The sequence below is a fragment of the Labrus mixtus genome, chromosome 2 (genome assembly GCF_963584025.1).
Source record: "Labrus mixtus chromosome 2, fLabMix1.1, whole genome shotgun sequence".
Classification (NCBI taxonomy): Eukaryota; Metazoa; Chordata; class Actinopteri; order Labriformes; family Labridae; genus Labrus; species Labrus mixtus.
The window spans coordinates 34832119-34852753 of NC_083613.1; the positions used below are offsets into that span (position 1 = coordinate 34832119).

General features: G+C 44.1%; 1 protein-coding gene across 3 annotated transcripts in view; it reads right to left on the reverse strand.

The window, feature by feature from the left end:
• The window catches only part of LOC132993367 (son of sevenless homolog 1-like), a 37434-nt gene that overhangs the window by 8346 nt on the left and 8453 nt on the right, over positions 1-20635 (reverse strand). For 2 of the 3 annotated variants that reach the window (XM_061063169.1, XM_061063179.1), the window contains exons 2-17: positions 19413-19538; positions 17547-17678; positions 17300-17464; positions 16108-16317; positions 15804-15947; positions 14926-15036; positions 14653-14751; positions 13647-13774; positions 3014-3675; positions 2784-2865; positions 2560-2676; positions 2222-2325; positions 1357-1579; positions 695-814; positions 240-402; positions 39-156 (exon numbers count right to left, since the gene is read on the reverse strand). In XM_061063169.1, the coding sequence (XP_060919152.1) occupies positions 39-156; positions 240-402; positions 695-814; positions 1357-1579; positions 2222-2325; positions 2560-2676; positions 2784-2865; positions 3014-3675; positions 13647-13774; positions 14653-14751; positions 14926-15036; positions 15804-15947; positions 16108-16317; positions 17300-17464; positions 17547-17678; positions 19413-19538 (2704 nt within the window). Of the gene's footprint in view, positions 1-38; positions 157-239; positions 403-694; positions 815-1356; positions 1580-2221; positions 2326-2559; positions 2677-2783; positions 2866-3013; positions 3676-13646; positions 13775-14652; positions 14752-14925; positions 15037-15803; positions 15948-16107; positions 16318-17299; positions 17465-17546; positions 17679-18353; positions 18382-19412; positions 19541-20635 lie in introns of those variants that run through there. The other variant, XM_061063189.1, reaches the window with a different exon arrangement.

Genomic DNA, 20635 nt, shown 5'->3' on the forward strand with positions numbered 1-20635 from the left:
TGTTCACACCTGTGGGAGCTAACAGAGACGGAGCGTACCAAAGAAGGGCACACAGGGGGGGTTGATGGAGCGCAGTTTGGCGAGATATTTCTTATAGTGGTCCTCGCTGAGCTCGTGGGCCTCCTCTAAGATCTTCCTCTGACGACTCGGGATTTGCTGAAACAACAAAAAAAAAAAGAAGATTAAACCACAACCTGGAGCTGCAGGTGGGATCTGATGATGTCACACGGGGGTGTTACCTCAAAGGTGTGGTCCAGTCTGTAGACCGGAGACGAGTTCATGGCGCTGACGACCTCCAGGACGCCGTTAAAGTTGTTAAGTTCTTGAAACACCTGAAGGATCTCTATGATCCGAGACACGACGGACACGCGCTCCTCCAGGTTCTCTGTTTCTACAATACACCTGAACACACACACACACACACACACACACACACACACACACACACACACACACACACACACACACACACACACACACACACACACACACACACACACACACACACACACACACACACACACACACACACACACACACACACACACACACACACACACACACACACACACACACACACACACACACACACACCAGGCGGTTAGCTGGGATGTTCCTGGGATCATCTGGAACAGCAGCTGTCTTCCCCACAAACACACAGTGATGTCACAGTGATGTCACAGTGATGTCATACTTTTCAAACCACAGGGTGAGGTTGGTGGTGTGTCGGATCATCCTCAGCAGGTTCGGTGAGTGAAGCTCTTTGTCCTCTTTGGTCCAAACGCTACCGACCAGCTCTGAGGGCTGCACCGCCCTGCAGGTAAGACAGGTGAGACACAAGTTAGACAGGTGAGAGACAGGTGAGACAAAAGTTAGACAAATGAGAGACAGGTAAGACACAAGTTAGACAGGTGAGAGACAGGTGAGACAAAAGTTAGACAGGTGAGAGACAGGTAAGACACAAGTTAGACAGGTGAGAGACAGGTAACACACAAGTTAGACAGGTGAGAGACAGGTGAGACAAAAGTTAGACAGGTGAGAGACAGGTAAGACACAAGTTAGACAGGTGAGAGACAGGTGAGACAAAAGTTAGACAGGTGAGAGACAGGTAAGACACAAGTTAGACAGGTGAGAGACAGGTGAGACAAAAGTTAGACAGGTGAGAGACAGGTAAGACACAAGTTAGACAAATGAGAGACAGGTGAGACACATGTTAGACAAATGAGAGACAGGTACAGGTGAGAGACAGGTAAGACAGGTGAGAGACAGGTACAGGTGAGAGACAGGTACAGGTATAGTACAGATGTTAGACAGATGTTGTGCAGGTGTTATGCAGGTGTTGTTAAGGATTTTTACCTGTAAAAGTCAGACTCCAGAAGGGTAAGCTGGCGTGCGATCTCGATGGGGTGCAGCGTCATGAGGTCGAACGGTTCTGTGTTACCTGGTTTGCAGATGTGCCATTCGATGGGAGGAGGAGAGTTCTGGAAGGTGATGCTGTGACTGGGCACGCTCACCTGAACCTGCTTTTTTCTCTGGATGATCTTAGTGATGGATTCCACCCATTTCCTCATTGCTTTACCTGTAACAGGTGAGAGATGAGTTTAATACATAACATTAAAAAACACAGGTGTTATCACAGATGTTCACAGAAGTTAACACGGGTGTTCAGACAGGTGTTCACGCAGGTGTTCAGACAGGCGTTCCCACAGGTGTTCAGGCAGGCGTTCCCACAGGTGTTCACGCAGGTGTTCAGACAGGCGTTCAGACAGGTGTTCAGACAGGTGTTCAGACAGGCGTTCCCACAGGTGTTCACGCAGGTGTTCAGACAGGCGTTCAGACAGGTGTTCAGACAGGTGTTCAGACAGGCGTTCCCACAGGCGTTCAGACAGGTGTTCAGACAGGCGTTCAGACAGGTGTTCAGACAGGTGTTCAGACAGGCGTTCCCACAGGTGTTCAGACAGGCGATCACACAGGTGTTCAGACAGGTGTTCACACAGGTGTTCAGACAGGTGTTCACACAGGTGTTCAGACAGGTGTTCAGACAGGTGTTCAGACAGGCGTTCACACAGGTGTTCAGACAGGTGTTCACACAGGTGTTCAGACAGGCGTTCACACAGGCGTTCACACAGGTGTTCACACAGGTGTTCAGACAGGTGTTCAGACAGGCGTTCACACAGGCGTTCACACAGGCGTTCACACAGGTGTTCACACAGGTGCGTACCTCTAACGGAGGCGATGAACTCCTCCAGTTGTCTTAGCAGGTGAGCGTCTCTCTCGAAGTCGTAAAAGTGATGCTCCACCCAGTGGCGACACACGTTGAGCACTCTACAAGAGGGGGAGGAGTTATCACAGGTCACATGTCTAAAGGTTATCTTCATCATGACATCACACTGAGTCTGATAGTAAACGAAATGTAAATCGTATTGACAAAGAGATTTAAAAAAACAAATCACGATGATGTCATCATGTTTAATTTCACTTTAAGCAATAAGAAGACTCCTGAGACTCTGACAACAGGTGCTGGTTCAGTGTCTCTGGGGGGGGGGGGAGATCCCTTACCTGAGCTGGACGGGTTGAACAAATTCTTTACGGAAACGTTTTAGTTCAGCGCTCGGCGGTTGCTCTCCGCCCTCCATCTGATCCGCCTCGCTGGGCCGCGGCTCTGGGATGTCAAACCTGCACAAAACCACAAACACAAGATGAAACCTATATAACCTGAGAGCACACCTGAAACCTGAGATCCCAATGTGATTGGTCACTGTGATGAAGACAGGTGAGCTCACCTCTCAATGAGCAGGTCCAGCAGCTCCTGAGGTTTACAGAATGACCTGAAGGTGGTCAGAAATGTTCGGACAAAGTTTGGATCTGAGGAAACAGGAAGTACAAAAAGTTAATCAAACACAGAGACGACGGAAACTACCAAACATCCCGACTTTTCATAAACCCCTCACCCTGTACCTGGTCTTGGGTTAGAGTACCTGTGTAATCTCACCTGAGTGACATGGTATCTTACCTGCATACATGTGGAAGGTGAGCCTCTCGATCAGCTTCAGGACCGTCCCGGCTTTGATGATGGGGATCCCAGACTTGGACTGAACGTTCTCCTCAAACACGACGTTCTCCTCCGAGTCCGGTTCAGTGAACCGGTACAGTTCTGCTCCCGGCAGCCTCATCTGCTCCTCCTTCTCCTCCTGCAGCATGGCTGAGTCCAGCATGCGTTCCAGCGTGCTGCGGTACTGCAGCGAGATCAGCGCCGCCATCCAGCCGTTCTTCTCCTCAGCGGACTTGGCGGCGAACACCACGCTGTTCCCATCCTTCAGGATGATCTCGAAGGCGTGACGGTACTCTCCCTCCTTGTCGTCCTTGTCGTTGATTTGGACTTTGCGCATAAAGAACTTCTCTTTGAGCCGGTACTCCGCCGTGGAGCTGGCGCCCGGCAACCGCGGCGGGCCGTGGTTGGACTTGCAGCAGATCATGAGGCCGTCGAACAGGAAGATATGGCGCTCGTGTTTGGCGCCGACCCGCGTCAGCGTTCCCTCCATGATGAACTCGTTGCAGCACTGGCCGATGTCCTTCCCCTCCCAGCCGTCGATGTTCTTCTGGATCTCGTTCATCTTCTTGATGGCGAGGTGCTTCCCCTTCATCTGATGGCTGTAGAAGCGACACGCCGACTCGCTGCACACCACAGAAGAAGAAGAGAGATCGATGAGGACTCATCAGTCGGCTCTCAGGGAGGAAACCGGTTTGATTTCAGTGAATACAGAGTTGTTAATGCTCCAGTATTTAAAGGAACAGTTCACCACCAAGTTCTTCCCCGCCACCCGAAGGTTTATCGTCTAAACGGTGACTTTATGAGAAACCTGAAACACCGAGACAGAAACTAAATCTCTCAAATGTGTTTTAGACAACTCGCCACAAACAGGTCGGATTAGTGAGCGAATCACTTCACTGATTCATTACAGAAAATCGGATTCACAGAACATTACAGATCAGAATGTACTGAGGGTCTCGGCATGATTCTCAGCAGTTAGTCTTTCATGATCCAGTTTTTTTTTTTTAATCATCAAATCACAACAAACAATCAGAGCATCTTAATACACAAACAGAAGCTCACACTGTCGACAGGACCGAGTATAAGCCACTTCCTGTTTGTTTGTTGTTTACTTCCTGTTTATTTTTCTTGTTTGGAGGGTGAACGATTTCTTTAACAGATTCATTGGGTTGGGTTTTCTACATAATTTATCACGTGACAGCAGGGTGAGTTCTGATTGGACGACGTGGTCGAGGTCCGTACAAACCAGCCAGGCTGCAGGAAGTGAGGTCACAGCAGGAAGACCGCCAAACCTCAGCGCAGACAAACTTGCGGACTGTCACACAAAGACACAGTGCATGTCATCATCATCAACGACAACATCACTGTGACATCATCATAACCGTGACCTCCGTCCTCTCTCTCTTCCTATCAAACAGTACAGAGATGGGCTAACTGGCTGCTTTGTATCTGAAGGCTGTTGTGTGAACTAGCGGCGTAAAGACGTACACACTTCTCACCAGATGACCTCGACCTGCTGACAAAGTTACATAGTGCTGAAAACAGGCGAGCGGGGCGCTCTGTGGACGCCATGAGAGAGACGCCATCCTCCATGTTGGAAGTTATTGTTCTATTAGATCGACTTTGAAACGACTGTTTGAAGGAGGAGGAGTTACAACCTGGCTTAAAAACGTACAATTTAATTAAATTGATCATGACGTTCAGCTGTTTGTTTCAGGTGTTCTTCTGGTTTAATCCCAAACAAACCTCAGACTGTTCACACCTGGAGACTTTAAAACATGTTTGTTTATAGTTAAATAAAAGCTTTATCCAACACAGGACTAGAAACACACGCACAGCTGATGTGTCCTTGAACACACACACACACACACACACACACACACACACACACACACACACACACACACACACACACACACACACACACACACACACACACACACACACACAACATATACCCACACACACACACCAAATATACACAAACACACACACAACATACACACACCCACACCATATACCCACACACACACACATACACACAACATATACACACATACCAAATATACACACACACACAACATACACATACACACAACATATACCCACATACACACAACATATACACACATACCAAATATACACACACACAACATACACCCACATACACACAACATACACATACACACAACATACACATACACACAACATATACCCACATACACACAACATATACACACATACCAAATATACACACACACAACATACACATACACACAACATATACACACATACCAAATATACACACACACACAACATATACACACATACCAAATATACACACACACAACATACACATACACACAACATATACACACATACCAAATATACACACACACACAACATACACACAACATATACCCACATACCAAATATACACACACACACACACACACAACATACCCACACGCACACAACATACACACACACACCCACACCAAATATACACACACACACACACCCACACCATATACCCACACACACACATACACACAACATATACACACACACCAAATATACACACACACACACACACACACACACACACACACACACACACACACACACACACACACACACACACACACACACACACACACACACACAACATATACCCACACACACACACACCAAATATACACAAACACACACACAACATACACACACCCACACCATATACCCACACACACACACATACAACATATACACACATACCAAATATACACACACACACAACATACACATACACACAACATATACCCACATACACACAACATATACACACATACCAAATATACACACACACAACATACACCGACATACACACAACATACACATACACACAACATACACATACACACAACATATACCCACATACACACAACATATACACACATACCAAATATACACACACACAACATACACATACACACAACATATACACACATACCAAATATACACACACACACAACATATACACACATACCAAATATACACACACACAACATACACATACACACAACATATACACACATACCAAATATACACACACACACAACATACACACAACATATACCCACATACCAAATATACACACACACACACACACAACATACCCACACGCACACAACATACACACACACACCCACACCAAATATACACACACACACACACCCACACCATATACCCACACACACACACATACACACAACATATACACACACACCAAATATACACACCAAATACACACACACACACACACACACACACACACACACACACACACACCAAATATACACACACACACACACATACACACAACATATACACACACACCAAATATACACACCAAATACACACACACACATACACACACACACCCACACCAAATATACACACACACACACACCCACACCATATACCCACACACACACACATACACACAACATATACACACACACCAAATACACACACACCAAATATACACACACACCAAATATACCCACACACACACCCACATGAAATTTTCCACACACACACACACACAAAATTTTACACACACACACACACACCAAATATACACACACACACAACATATACCCACACACAACATATACCCACACACACACCAAATATACCCCCCCCCACACACACACACACACACACACAGTGTGATGATCAGTCATTAAAACAAGCTGAAGTGTGACAGAAAAGAGCGTACTGTTCCTTTAAGAGGCAGCTGAGAGCAGATAATCAGTTTAATATAAACCCCTGAGGTATGTGAACACACTCCGAGTTTCACAACAACACACACACACACACACACACACACCGTACCAAGACAGACACACACCGAGCGGCCTCCATCAGCTCGTCCACCTGTCTGTAACACACAGTCTGTTACACAAAGAGAGGAGTCACCTACGTCCTCATATCCACCTGCCAATCATCCAGCCCTCCTGTCTTCCTCTCCTCCTCTTCTTCTGCTTCTTCTTCTTGTAGCGTTCAGAAGTTTAAACTTTATTAAACAGTCGGCCACACTTTTCCTCTCTCTCTTCTTTTCCTTCTAACAAACACAGAACAATAAGCAGCAGAGCAGCTCCGCCCACATCCTGACATCACTTCCCTCCAACAACACAGCTCCGACCCCCCATCACCCCCCGCACCAACCTGTGACAGAGCCCCCCCCCAGACCAACACCCCCCGCACCAACCTGTGACAGAGCCCCCCCCCCCCAGACCGACACCCCCCGCACCAACCTGTGACAGACCCCCCTCCCCGCCATGCTCACAGTCTATTTATGTCCAGAGGGAAACAGAGAGGATGGGAGGAGTCCAGCAGACTTATGAGTGTTATTGTTGCAGTGAACACACACACACAACATATACACACCAAATATACACACACACACACATAACATATACACACACAACATATACACACCAAATATACACACACAACATATACACACACACACACAACATATACACACCAAATATACACACACACACAACATATACACACACACACAACATATACACACCAAATACACACACACACACAACATATACACACCAAATACACACACACACAACATATACACACCAAATACACACACACACAACATATACACACCAAATACACACACACACAACATATACACACCAAATACACACACACACCACACACACACACACACACACACACACACACACACACACACACACACACACACACACACACAACATATACACATCAAATATACATACACACACACAACATATACACATCAAATATACATACACACACACAACATATACACATCAAATATACAGTGGGTCCGGAAAGTATTCAGACCCCTTTACATTTTTCACTCTTTGTTTCATTGCAGCCATTTGCTAAAATCAAAAAAGTTCATTTTATTTCTCATTAATGTACACTCAGCACCCCATCTTGACAGAAAAAAAACAGAAATGTAGAAAGTTTTGCAAATTTATTAAAAAAGAAAAACTGAAATATCACATGGTCATAAGTATTCAGACCCTTTGCTGTGACACTCATATTTAACTCACATGCTGTCCATTTCTTCTGATCCTCCTTGAGATGGTTCTGCTCCTTCATTGGAGTCCAGCTGTGTTTAATTAAACTGATTGGACTTGATTAGGAAAGGCACACACCTGTCTATATAAGACCTTACAGCTCACAGTGCATGTCAGAGCAAATGAGAATCATGAGGTCGAAGGAACTGCCCAAGGAGCTCAGAGACAGAATTGTGGCAAGGCACAGATCTGGCCAAGGTTACAAAAGAATTTCTGCAGCACTCAAGGTTCCTAAGAGCACAGTGGCCTCCATAATCCTTAAATGGAAGAAGTTTGGGACGACCAGAACTCTTCCTAGACCTGGCCGTCCAGCCAAACTGAGCAATCGTGGGAGAAGAGCCTTGGTGAGAGAGGTGAAGAAGAACCCAAAGATCACTGTGGCTGAGCTCCAGAGATGCAGTAGGGAGATGGGAGAAAGTTCCACAAAGTCAACTATCACTGCAGCCCTCCACCAGTCGGGGCTTTATGGCAGAGTGGCCTGACGGAAGCCTCTCCTCAGTGCAAGACATGAAAGCCCGCATAGAGTTTGCCAAAAAACACATGAAGGACTCCCAGACTATGAGAAAGAAGATTCTCTGGTCTGATGAGACCAAGATTGAACTTTTTGGCTTTAATTCTAAGCGGTATGTGTGGAGAAAACCAGGCACTGCTCATCACCTGCCCAATACAATCCCAACAGTGAAACATGGTGGTGGCAGCATCATGCTATGGGGGTGTTTTTCAGCTGCAGGGACAGGACGACTGGTTGCAATTGAAGGAAAGATGAATGCGGCCAAGTACAGAGATATCCTGGAAGAAAACCTCTTCCAGAGTGCTCAGGACCTCAGACTGGGCCGAAGGTTCACCTTCCAACAAGACAATGACCCTAAGCACACAGCTAAAATAACAAAGGAGTGGCTTCGGAACAACTCTGTGACCATTCTTGACTGGCCCAGCCAGAGCCCTGACCTAAACCCAATTGAGCATCTCTGGAGAGACCTGAAAATGGCTGTCCACCAACGTTCATCATCCAACCTGACAGAACTGGAGAGGATCTGCAAGGAAGAATGGCAGAGGATCCCCAAATCCAGGTGTGAAAAACTTGTTGCATCATTCCCAAGAAGACTCATGGCTGCACTAGCTCAAAAGGATGCTTCTACTCAATACTGAGCAAAGGGTCTGAATACTTATGACCATGTGATATTTCAGTTTTTCTTTTTTAATAAATTTGCAAAACTTTCTACATTTCTGTTTTTTTTCTGTCAAGATGGGGTGCTGAGTGTACATTAATGAGAAATAAAATGAACTTTTTTGATTTTAGCAAATGGCTGCAATGAAACAAAGAGTGAAAAATGTAAAGGGGTCTGAATACTTTCCGTACCCACTGTACACACACACACAACATATATACATACACAACATATATACACACACAACATAGACACACACACACACACAACATATATACATACACAACATATACACATCAAATATACATACACACACACAACATACACATCAAATATACATACACACACACAACATATACACATCAAATATACATACACACACACAACATACACATCAAATATACATACACACACACAACATATACACATCAAATATACATACACACACAACATATACACACACACAACATAGACACACACACACACAACATATATACATACACAACATATACACATCAAATATACATACACACACGCAACATACACATCAAATATACATATACACACACACACACACACAACATATATACATACACAACATATACACATCAAATATACATACACACACACAACATACACACACACACACAACATATATACATACACAACATATACACATCAAATATACATACATACACATCAAATATACATATACATACACACACAACATACACATCAAATATACATACACATACACACACAACATACACATCAAATATACATACACACACACAACATATACACATCAAATATACATACACACACACACACAACATATACACATCAAATACACACACACACACAACATATACACATCAAATATACATACACACAACATATACACATCAAATATACATACACACACAACATATACACATCAAATATACATACACACAGAACATATACACATCAAATATACATACACACACAACATATACACATCAAATATACATACACACACAACATATACACATCAAATATACACACACACACAACATACACATCAAATATACATATACATACACACACAACATACACATCAAATATACATACACACACACAACATATACACATCAAATATACATACACACACAACATATACACATCAAATATACATACACACACACACACAACATATACACATCAAATACACACACACACACAACATATACACATCAAATATACATACACACACAACATATACACATCAAATATACATACACACACAACATATACACATCAAATATACATACACACAGAACATATACACATCAAATATACATACACACACAACATATACACATCAAATATACATACACACAACATATACACATCAAATATACATACACACACAACATATACACATCAAATATACATACACACACAACATATACACATCAAATATACATACACACAACATATACACATCAAATATACATACACACACAACATATACACATCAAATATACATACACACACACAACATATACACATCAAATATACATACACACACAACATATACACATCAAATATACACACACACACAACATATACACATCAAATATACATACACACACAACATATACACATCAAATATACATACACACACACACACAACATATACACACCAAATATACATACACACACAACATATACACATCAAATATACATATACACACACAACATATACACATCAAATATACATACACACAACATATACACATCAAATATACATACACACACAACATATACACATCAAATATACATACACACAACATATACACATCAAATATACATACACACACAACATATACACACCAAATATACATACACACACAACATATACACATCAAATATACATACACACACACACACACAACATATACACATCAAATATACATACACACACAACATATACACATCAAATATACATACACACACAACATATACACATCAAATATACATATACACACACAACATATACACACCAAATATACACACACAACATATACACACCAAATATACATACACACACACACACACACAACATATAGACACCAAATATACACACACAACATATACACATCAAATATACATACACACACACAACATATACACACCAAATATACACACACACACAACATATACACACCAAATATACACACACACAACATATACACATCAAATATACACACACACACAACATATACACATCAAATATACATACACACACACAACATATACACACCAAATATACACACACAACATATACACACCAAATATACATACACACACACACAACATATACACACCAAATATACACACACAACATATACACATCAAATATACATACACACACACACACACAACATATACACACCAAATATACACACACACACACACAACATATACACATCAAATATACACACACACACACAACATGTACACACCAAATACACACACACACACACACACACACACACACACACGTTTCCCCTACCATTTCCGATAGAAAAGGACAGCTGTCATTAAAAGTAACCCATGAACACCAAGATTCCTTCAAGTGTTTGTGTCGGCGTGTACACCATGTTCTTCATATGTACATATTTACCTTATCATCTCATATAACCATATTCTACTGTTTATTCAGTACCCCTTATAATCAGGTGCTGTTTTAATAACATTTTAAATCTAACTATTTTTCTGAGTGATTTGTCTAGTAATGAATAAACTAATCACTCGCTGCTCTGTTTTGAACCAATTAAACCATACTGCTGGGCAATAGTCAAGATTGAACAATATTAACGCCTGGATTACCTGGTTAGTTAAGTTTTGCATTAAACATCTGGCACATCTTTTAATAACAGAAAGACCATTACCCATCTAAGCTACAACTTTATTTATATGTCGAGTCCATGATAGTTGACTATCTTAGATCATTCCCAGCAGCTTAGTCTCTTGCACTTGGTCAATAGACACATTGTTTATGCACAGATTTAAATTTGGTTCTCTGCTCAGAGCATGGTTCGAACCAAATATAATGCTATTTGTCTTTGAGAGATTCAGGACCAATTTATTTTTCTTTATCCATTCAACCACTGATCAAAACTGTTTAACTCATTGTTGGCCTTCCTTAAGACAAGTGGTAAGTCATTTGTAAAAATGGTTTAAAGCAATGGACCAAGACAGCTTCCTTGTGGCACGAATGCAGCTCTATATAAAGGTGTGTGTACAGCTGTATATAAAGGTGTGTGTACAGCTGTATATAAAAGGTGTATGTACAGGTGTGTGTACAGCTGTATATAAAGGTGTATGTACAGCTCTATATAAAGGTGTATGTACAGGTGTGTGTACAGCTCTATATAAAGGTGTATGTACAGGTGTATGTACAGCTGTATATAAAGGTGTATGTACAAGTGTATGTACAGGTGTGTGTACAGCTCTATATAAAGGTGTATGTACAGGTGTGTGTACAGGTCTATATAAAGGTGTATGTACAAGTGTATGTACAGGTGTGTGTACAGGTGTATGCACAGCTCTATATAAAGGTGTATGTACAGCTCTATATAAAGGTGTATGTACAGCTCTATATAAAGGTGTATGTACAGGTGTATGTACAGGTCTATATAAAGGTGTATATACAGGTGTATGTACAGGTCTATATAAAGGTGTATGTACAGGTGTATGTACAGGTCTATATAAAGGTGTATGTACAGGTCTATATAAAGGTGTATGTACAGGTGTATGTACAGCTCTATATAAAGGTGTATGTACAGGTGTGTGTACAGCTGTATATAAAGGTGTATGTACAGGTGTATGTACAGGTCTATATAAAGGTGTGTATATACAGGTCTATATAAAGGTGTATGTACAGGTGTATGTACAGCTCTATATAAAGGTGTATGTACAGGTCTATATAAAGGTGTATGTACAGGTGTATGTACAGGTGTGTGTACAGCTGTGTATAAAGGTGTATGTACAGGTGTATGTACAGCTGTATATAAAGGTGTATGTACAGGTGTATGTACAGGTGTGTGTACAGGTGTGTGTACAGCTGTATATAAAGGTGTATGTACAGGTGTGTGTACAGGTGTATGTACAGGTGTGTGTACAGCTCTATATAAAGGTGTATGTACAGGTGTATGTACAGGTGTATATAAAGGTGTATGTACAGGTGTATATAAAGGTGTATGTACAGGTGTGTACCTGAGTCTCCTCTTGGCCAGGTTCCTTGAGCAGGTCCTCTCCATGCTGCTCTGCAGGTTGAGTAGGGCGGTGATGGCCTGTTTAAGACACTCTTTATCCTCCTCATCCTCACTCTTCTCCTCCAGTTGCTATAGAAACAAAAGAGGGGGGGGTGTTCAAAGGAGCTTTACAAATCAGCTGATACAACAGAATAAGGAACAGAGCCACAACCAGGACTAAACCTGCACAGGACAAGACCTGGATTAGTAGTGGACCTTTTCTGTACTAGAGTCGAGCATGTTCAGTAAACCCACTTTTAAAATCAAATCTTCAAATTTATATCATGACTTTACAGGTGTAATACAGGTGTGGTACAGGTGTGGTACAGGTGTAATACAGGTGTAATACAGGTGTGGTACACGTGTAATACAGGTGTAATACAGGTATGTACAGGTGTGTACAGGTGTTGTACAGGTGTGGTACACGTGTAATACAGGTGTGTGCAGGTGTGGTACACGTGTGGTACACGTGTAATAAATGGTAAATGGACTTGAGCTTATATAGCACTTTTCTAGTCTTCCGACTACTCAAAGCGCTTTTACACCGTCCGTCACACCCACCCATTCATACCCTTTCACACACTGATGGTAGTGATTGCTATGTAGTATCATCCATCAGAAGTAACTAATCCCATTCATACACCACCACCGAAGCAGCGGGAGCAATTCAGGGTTACGTGTCTTGCCCAAGGACACATCGGACATGTTGCTCAGCTGGGGATCGAACCCTCGACCGGTTGAGAAGCAACGACTCTACCAACTGAGCCACAGCCGCCCAATGTACAGGTGTGGTACAGGTGTGTACAGGTGTGGTACAGGTGTGGTTCAGGTGTCATACAGGTGTGTACAGGTGCGGTGTGGTTCAGGTGTCATACAGGTGTGGTACAGGTGCGTTACAGGTGTGTACAGATGTGTTACAGGTGTGGTACGGGTGTAATACAGGAGTAGTGTAGGTATTTTGTTCTCACCTTGAGGATCTCGAACAGGTGAAGGCAGTGGTAAACAGGTGTGAGCAGCAGTCTAGGCAGGACGTACTGAACAGCCTCTTTGAAACCTTCACAGATGGACTAAAGACACCAAGTTTTTCACAGGTGTGTCAGGTTAGACAGGTGATCACTGTAACACCTGTCAACTGACAGGAAGCATTAGCTCACAACAGCATTGTTACGGATCCAGTCAAAAGTCCCTCACTCAGGTTTATCATACAGGTAACTAAACAGGAAGTAATGAGGGCGTCTCACCTGAAGGTGGAAGGCAGCTCCTGGTTTGGACACCTGACTCAGGAAGTGTTCATGGAAACCAGAGCGCAGGATTTCCTGAGTGTACGTCTCATAGGGATCAAAGGCCAACTCCTGTCAATCAATCAATCAACGAATCACAGATCAGACACTATCAGGGCCATTCATTCTATAATCAAACCCCAGGTGTGCAACCACAGCTTATCACTCACACAGAGGGCTTAGACAGACAGACAGGTACAGACAGACAGGTAAGTACAGGTACACACAGACAGGTACAGACAGACAGGTAAGTACAGGTACACACAGACAGGTAAGTACAGGTACACACAGACAGGTAAGGACAGATACAGACAGGTAAGTACAGGTACACACAGACAGGTAAGGACAGATACAGACAGACAGGTAAGTACAGGTACACACAGACAGGTAAGTACAGGTACAGACAGACAGGTAAGTACAACCAGACAGGTAAGTACATGTACAGACAGGCAGGTACAGACAGGTAGGTACAGACAGGCAGGTACAGGTACAGACAGACAGGTACAGACAGGTAAGTCCATGCAGGTACAGACAGACAGGTAAGTACAGGTACACACAGACAGGTACAGACAGACAGGTAAGTACAGGTACACACAGACAGGTAAGTACATGCAGGTACAGACAGACAGGTAAGTACATGCAGGTACAGACAGACAGGTACAGACAGGTAAGTACAGGTACAGACAGGTAAGTACATGCAGGTACAGACAGACAGGTATACAGACAGGTAAGTACAGGTACAGACAGACAGGTACAGACAGGTAAGTATATACAGGTACAGACAGACAGGTATACAGACAGACAGGTAAGTACAGGTACAGACAGACAGGTATACAGACCTCGGCTAGGTCCTCAAAACAGCTCCCCACCAGAGGATGAGGACTTCCTTCGTCGGTCATCTCCACCGTGTCCTCGATCAACCCCAGCAGCTTCACGGTCACCTCGTGGATATCAACGATTCGGCTGAAGATACTGTCCACATCCTGACCAATCAGAGATCAGCAGTCAGACATCAATTAGACACATCAATCACTGTGGTCAGAAAACATTAATCAAACAGACAGGTGATCATATGACCTGTCACAGGTGATCATGTGACCCATCACAGGTGATCATGTGACCCGTCACAGATGAGGTACATACATGCTGAGAGTAGAGCATGGGACTGGAGGTGAAGGGCTCTCTGAACACCTTGATGAGCAGATTGAGCTGTCTCAGGTACGTCCTCCCGTCGGACATGAAGCTCCTCACCAGCTCGTAGTAACTCTGCTCCTCATTGGCTGACGGCTCCTCGTCCATCAGAGGAAACCCGCTGATGTCCTCCTCGTCCTGATGGAACATGTCCATCAGCACCTGATGCAGGTGAGACACAGCCAGGTGAGTTACATGTGAGGTCAGACAGATAGGTGAGACATAAACAGGTGAAACAGGTAACACACAAACAACTGAGAGGTGAAAAAACAGGTGAGACTGAGACAGGCTGCACAGGTGAGACAGAGACAGGTTGGACAGGTGAAACAGCTGAGACAGAGACAGGTGAAACAGGTGAATCAGAAACAGGTGAGACAGGTAAAACAGAGACAGACAGGTGAGACAGGTAAAACAGAGACAGACAGGTGAAACAAGTGAATCAGAGACAGGTGAGACAGGTGAATCAGAAACAGGATGGACAGGTGAAACAGCTGAGACAGAGACAGGTGAAACAGGTGAATCAGAAACAGGTGAGACAGGTAAAACAGAGACAGACAGGTGAGACAGGTGAAACAGAGACAGGTGAGAAAGGTAAATCAGAGACAGGTGAGACAGGTAAATCAGAGACAGGTGAAACAGGTGAATCAGAGACAGGTGAGACAGGTACATCAGAGACAGGTGAGACAGGTGAATCAGAGACAGGTGAGACAGGTACATCAGAGACAGGTGAGACAGGTGAAACAGAGACAGGTGAGAAAGGTGAATCCGAGACAGGTGAAACAGGTAAATTAGAGACAGGTGAGACAGGTAAATCAGAGACAGGTGAGACAGGTGAATCAGAGACAGGTGAGACAGGTACATCAGAGACAGGTGAGACAGGTGAAACAGAGACAGGTGAGAAAGGTGAATCCGAGACAGGTGAAACAGGTAAATTAGAGACAGGTGAGACAGGTGAGACAGGTAAATCAGAGACAGGTGAGACAGGTGAATCAGAGACAGACAGGTGCAGAAAATGCCACATTGATGTCCTGCTGGGAGATCTCGTAGTGTCATCTGTTGTTGAGTTTTGATGATAGTTGTGTAGTTGTTGTGTAGTTGTTGTGCAGTATAGTTGTGTTGTTGTTGTGTAGCTGGGGTTGTGTACCTTGTCAGCACACATTGCCACGGTGATGTCCTGCTGGGAGATCTCGTAGTGGCGGATGTTCCTGACGTAGTTTCCGGCGAGCTTCAGGATGTCGGCAGAGATGTACTCTAGCACAGCGACCATGTAGACCGACACCTGGTGGTCTATCTTATAACCAAGCACCTCCTGACAACAAATGATCATGGGAAACGCAGTCAGTGTAAGAGAGTGTGTATAACAGTGCTGATGACAATGAAGACAGGTGTACCTTCAGCAGTGGGTGGATCTTGTCCACAGGTAGAGCCAGAGGATTCCTCCTCTTCCTCTTCTCGATGGCAGCCTGAGCATCAGCGATAGCCCACTTATCTATCGGGTGAGGAAAGCTCTTCTGCACCCGCTCCTGCAATCACAAGGAGGGTCAAACACCTGGACTAAACACCAGCGTGAACACCTTTAACACCTGGACTACATATCTGGACTTAACACCTGGACTAAAGAAGTGGGCTAAACACCACGACTGAACTCCTGGACAAAACACCTGCGCTAAACATCTGGACCAAACACATGGACTTAACACCTGAACCAAAAACTTGGGATAAACACCTGGTCTGACCTGGACTAATCACCTGCAATACGGAGTCTTGTTGATCACACTGCAGGACTCACCTGTGCTCTGTTCTGAAAGGAATCAGCCAATCAGCTGACTCCTTTCCTGTGACATCACACAGTGACACCTGTACAGACGTTTTCAACAGTTCACATCAAACTGATGATGATGTCATCGCTGACTCTTTTTCTGTTCATAATAATGAAGCTGTCTGATTGGCTGAGTGAGGTCACAGGTCATGTGACCCAATACGATTGGTTGTCAGCTGCAGGTGTTTGTCTCAGTGTGATCAACTTACTGACACGTCACCAAACTGAAACACAACACACACACACGATCTGAGGAGCAGCGAGGGGTCAGAGGTCAGGAGAGGTTTAGAGGTCAGGAGAGGTTTAGAGGTCAGGAGGGGTCAGAGGTCAGGTCAGTGTGTAAAACACCAGCAGTGTGTGTGGTGTTTTATCAGAGCACCTCGTTATCTCACTGCTGCCTCCATTAGCTGAAAAGAAAAAAACACAACCAGACCAATCACATTTCAGCCTGACAGTGATGTCATCACACGACTACAGGTAAGCTCAGGTTGTTTTACAAACAAAGAACTGGTTTTAACTGGTTCTGGTTCCAATGGTTCTGCTAGATCTATTGGTTCCACAGGTTCTGCTGTTTCTATTGGTTGTAGTGGTTCTATTGGTTCTGGTGGTTGTATTTCTTCTGGTGGCTTTATTGGTTCTGCTGGATGTAAAAGTTCTGCTGGTTCTACTGGATCTGTCTCAAACAAACCCACATCGCTGACTGAGTGAACGTGTTTATTAACAGGAACAATACTTTTTAAAGAGTAAGAGTGAATTCTGTCGCTCCATGCACCGGCTCTCTTCTGACTCTCTCTCTAAGGCTCTGAAGTGACCACGTTCAGAGTCCCCACGTGTGCCAAGTCTGATCTGATTGGTCGGCCTGTCGGCTCTGCCGTAATTAGTCAGTTGCTCAGCCACTTTGGCTCCGAGGGGAGCATAAACATTAGCACCTTAGCACTACTGTGCTACCGCAGGCTACGGCATATCGTGGTACAGAAGTTAACGGGCGTGCAACATGAGCTGCTGGGCCACAACGAGCCAATGGGCTTAGATCAGTGATCTCACACTGACAAGACGTCACACTGACAAATTGTTTTTGAGGGGGGCTAGAACCGAGCGTTACATGCAGCTAATGCTACAGCTAACAGGAGGACGTAGGAGAAGCCGCGTTTACGTGGACTTTGAATTTTTGCAAATAGATGTGACTAAACATGCACAGGACACTAAAGAGCATATAAAACCAGAAGAAGAAGAATATGGGACCTTTAAATCTCAGATAGAGACAAAGCAGAAACCTTCAGGTCTGAGTAATGAAAGAAACACTGAAGATCCAAAACCTGCAGTTCCTCCAGTGTCCACTAGGGGCCGCTGTGCTTAGAACTGACAAATTCACCAAGTGACGAGTGTTCTTAGTGAAAACACTCGTCAGACTCTGATGACGGTCAGGGGTGTTGGTTACCTCCACGTCCTGCACGGTGCGGGGTTGAGCCTGACACAGCATGTTGAGCAGGACCAGGATCAGCTCCTCTATGTACTGCAGCGCCTCCTGCTGGGACACCAGGTTAGGATGCACCTGGTTCAGTACCTGCAACACACACACACACACATCATATTAAGCCTGGTTCAACAAGCGGCTCTGAAACCTGTGTGGGGGCGTGGCCTGTAACATTGTGATTGACAGCTCTCTAGGCTTCACCCACAACAACAGGTCATGTGACAGTAATATAAATCAATATCTCTAAACGTTATCCGTTCACTGTTTCACCGCCGAACAATGTCAACTCTTATGCCAACTGTATGTTTTCTTATCATCTGTGCAAACTAATAAAAGTTTCTACTGATACAAAGCTTAATGCTAATGAAGTATCCCTTTAAGTGTGAGAGTGTGCTTCGACACCCGCTCCTCAGACTCACCCATCTTTCAAACCTGATTATCCCACGCCATGGGAGGGGACGTGTGCGTGAGGGGGGGGGGCGCTCTGTCTTTGAGAGAAGGTGTCTGCAGAGCTCTGCACCGACTGTGTCTGTTTACACAACGCCTGAAGGTCTGACAGCAGAGAACTGTTCCCAGCATGCACTGCTCCCAGCACACACTCTGTACACCTGGTGTGTGTGTGTGTGTGTGTGTGTGTGTGTGTGTGTGTGTGTGTGTGTGTGTGTGTGTGTGTGTGTGTGTGTGTGTGTGTGTGTGTGTGTCCTGTATGCAGGCGAGTTGTGTTTTAATACACTGACCTGCATGATTCTGTTTGACCAACTACAAACTGACTATCACGCACGCACGCACACCTGGTCAGCACATACAGGTACAGGTACCGTGTGCATGACCATAGACTGTCTGCACGCTACCTCTACCATCTCCGTGCTCTAATGAACCTGCTGCAGGAGGATTTGAGGAGCAGATATTGTCAGGAGTGCATAATGTAAAAACAGCTGCAGACGATACTCCAGACTTCACTGAGCGCACAGATTTGTAAACTTTGTGCACAAATTTCCAATGCAAACCCATGCCCACAGTTTGCTAATCCGGGCGCACAGTTTAGAAAACCGTCCCCACAGATTACAGACTCGTGTGCGTGGATTTGCTAGCCGCGGGTAAGGATCTTCAAATGGCTTTTTCATCTGATCTCGACTGAGCCTTCGGGGCTCCGTGCAACACAACAAACCTGTTTTCAAAAGTTTCAC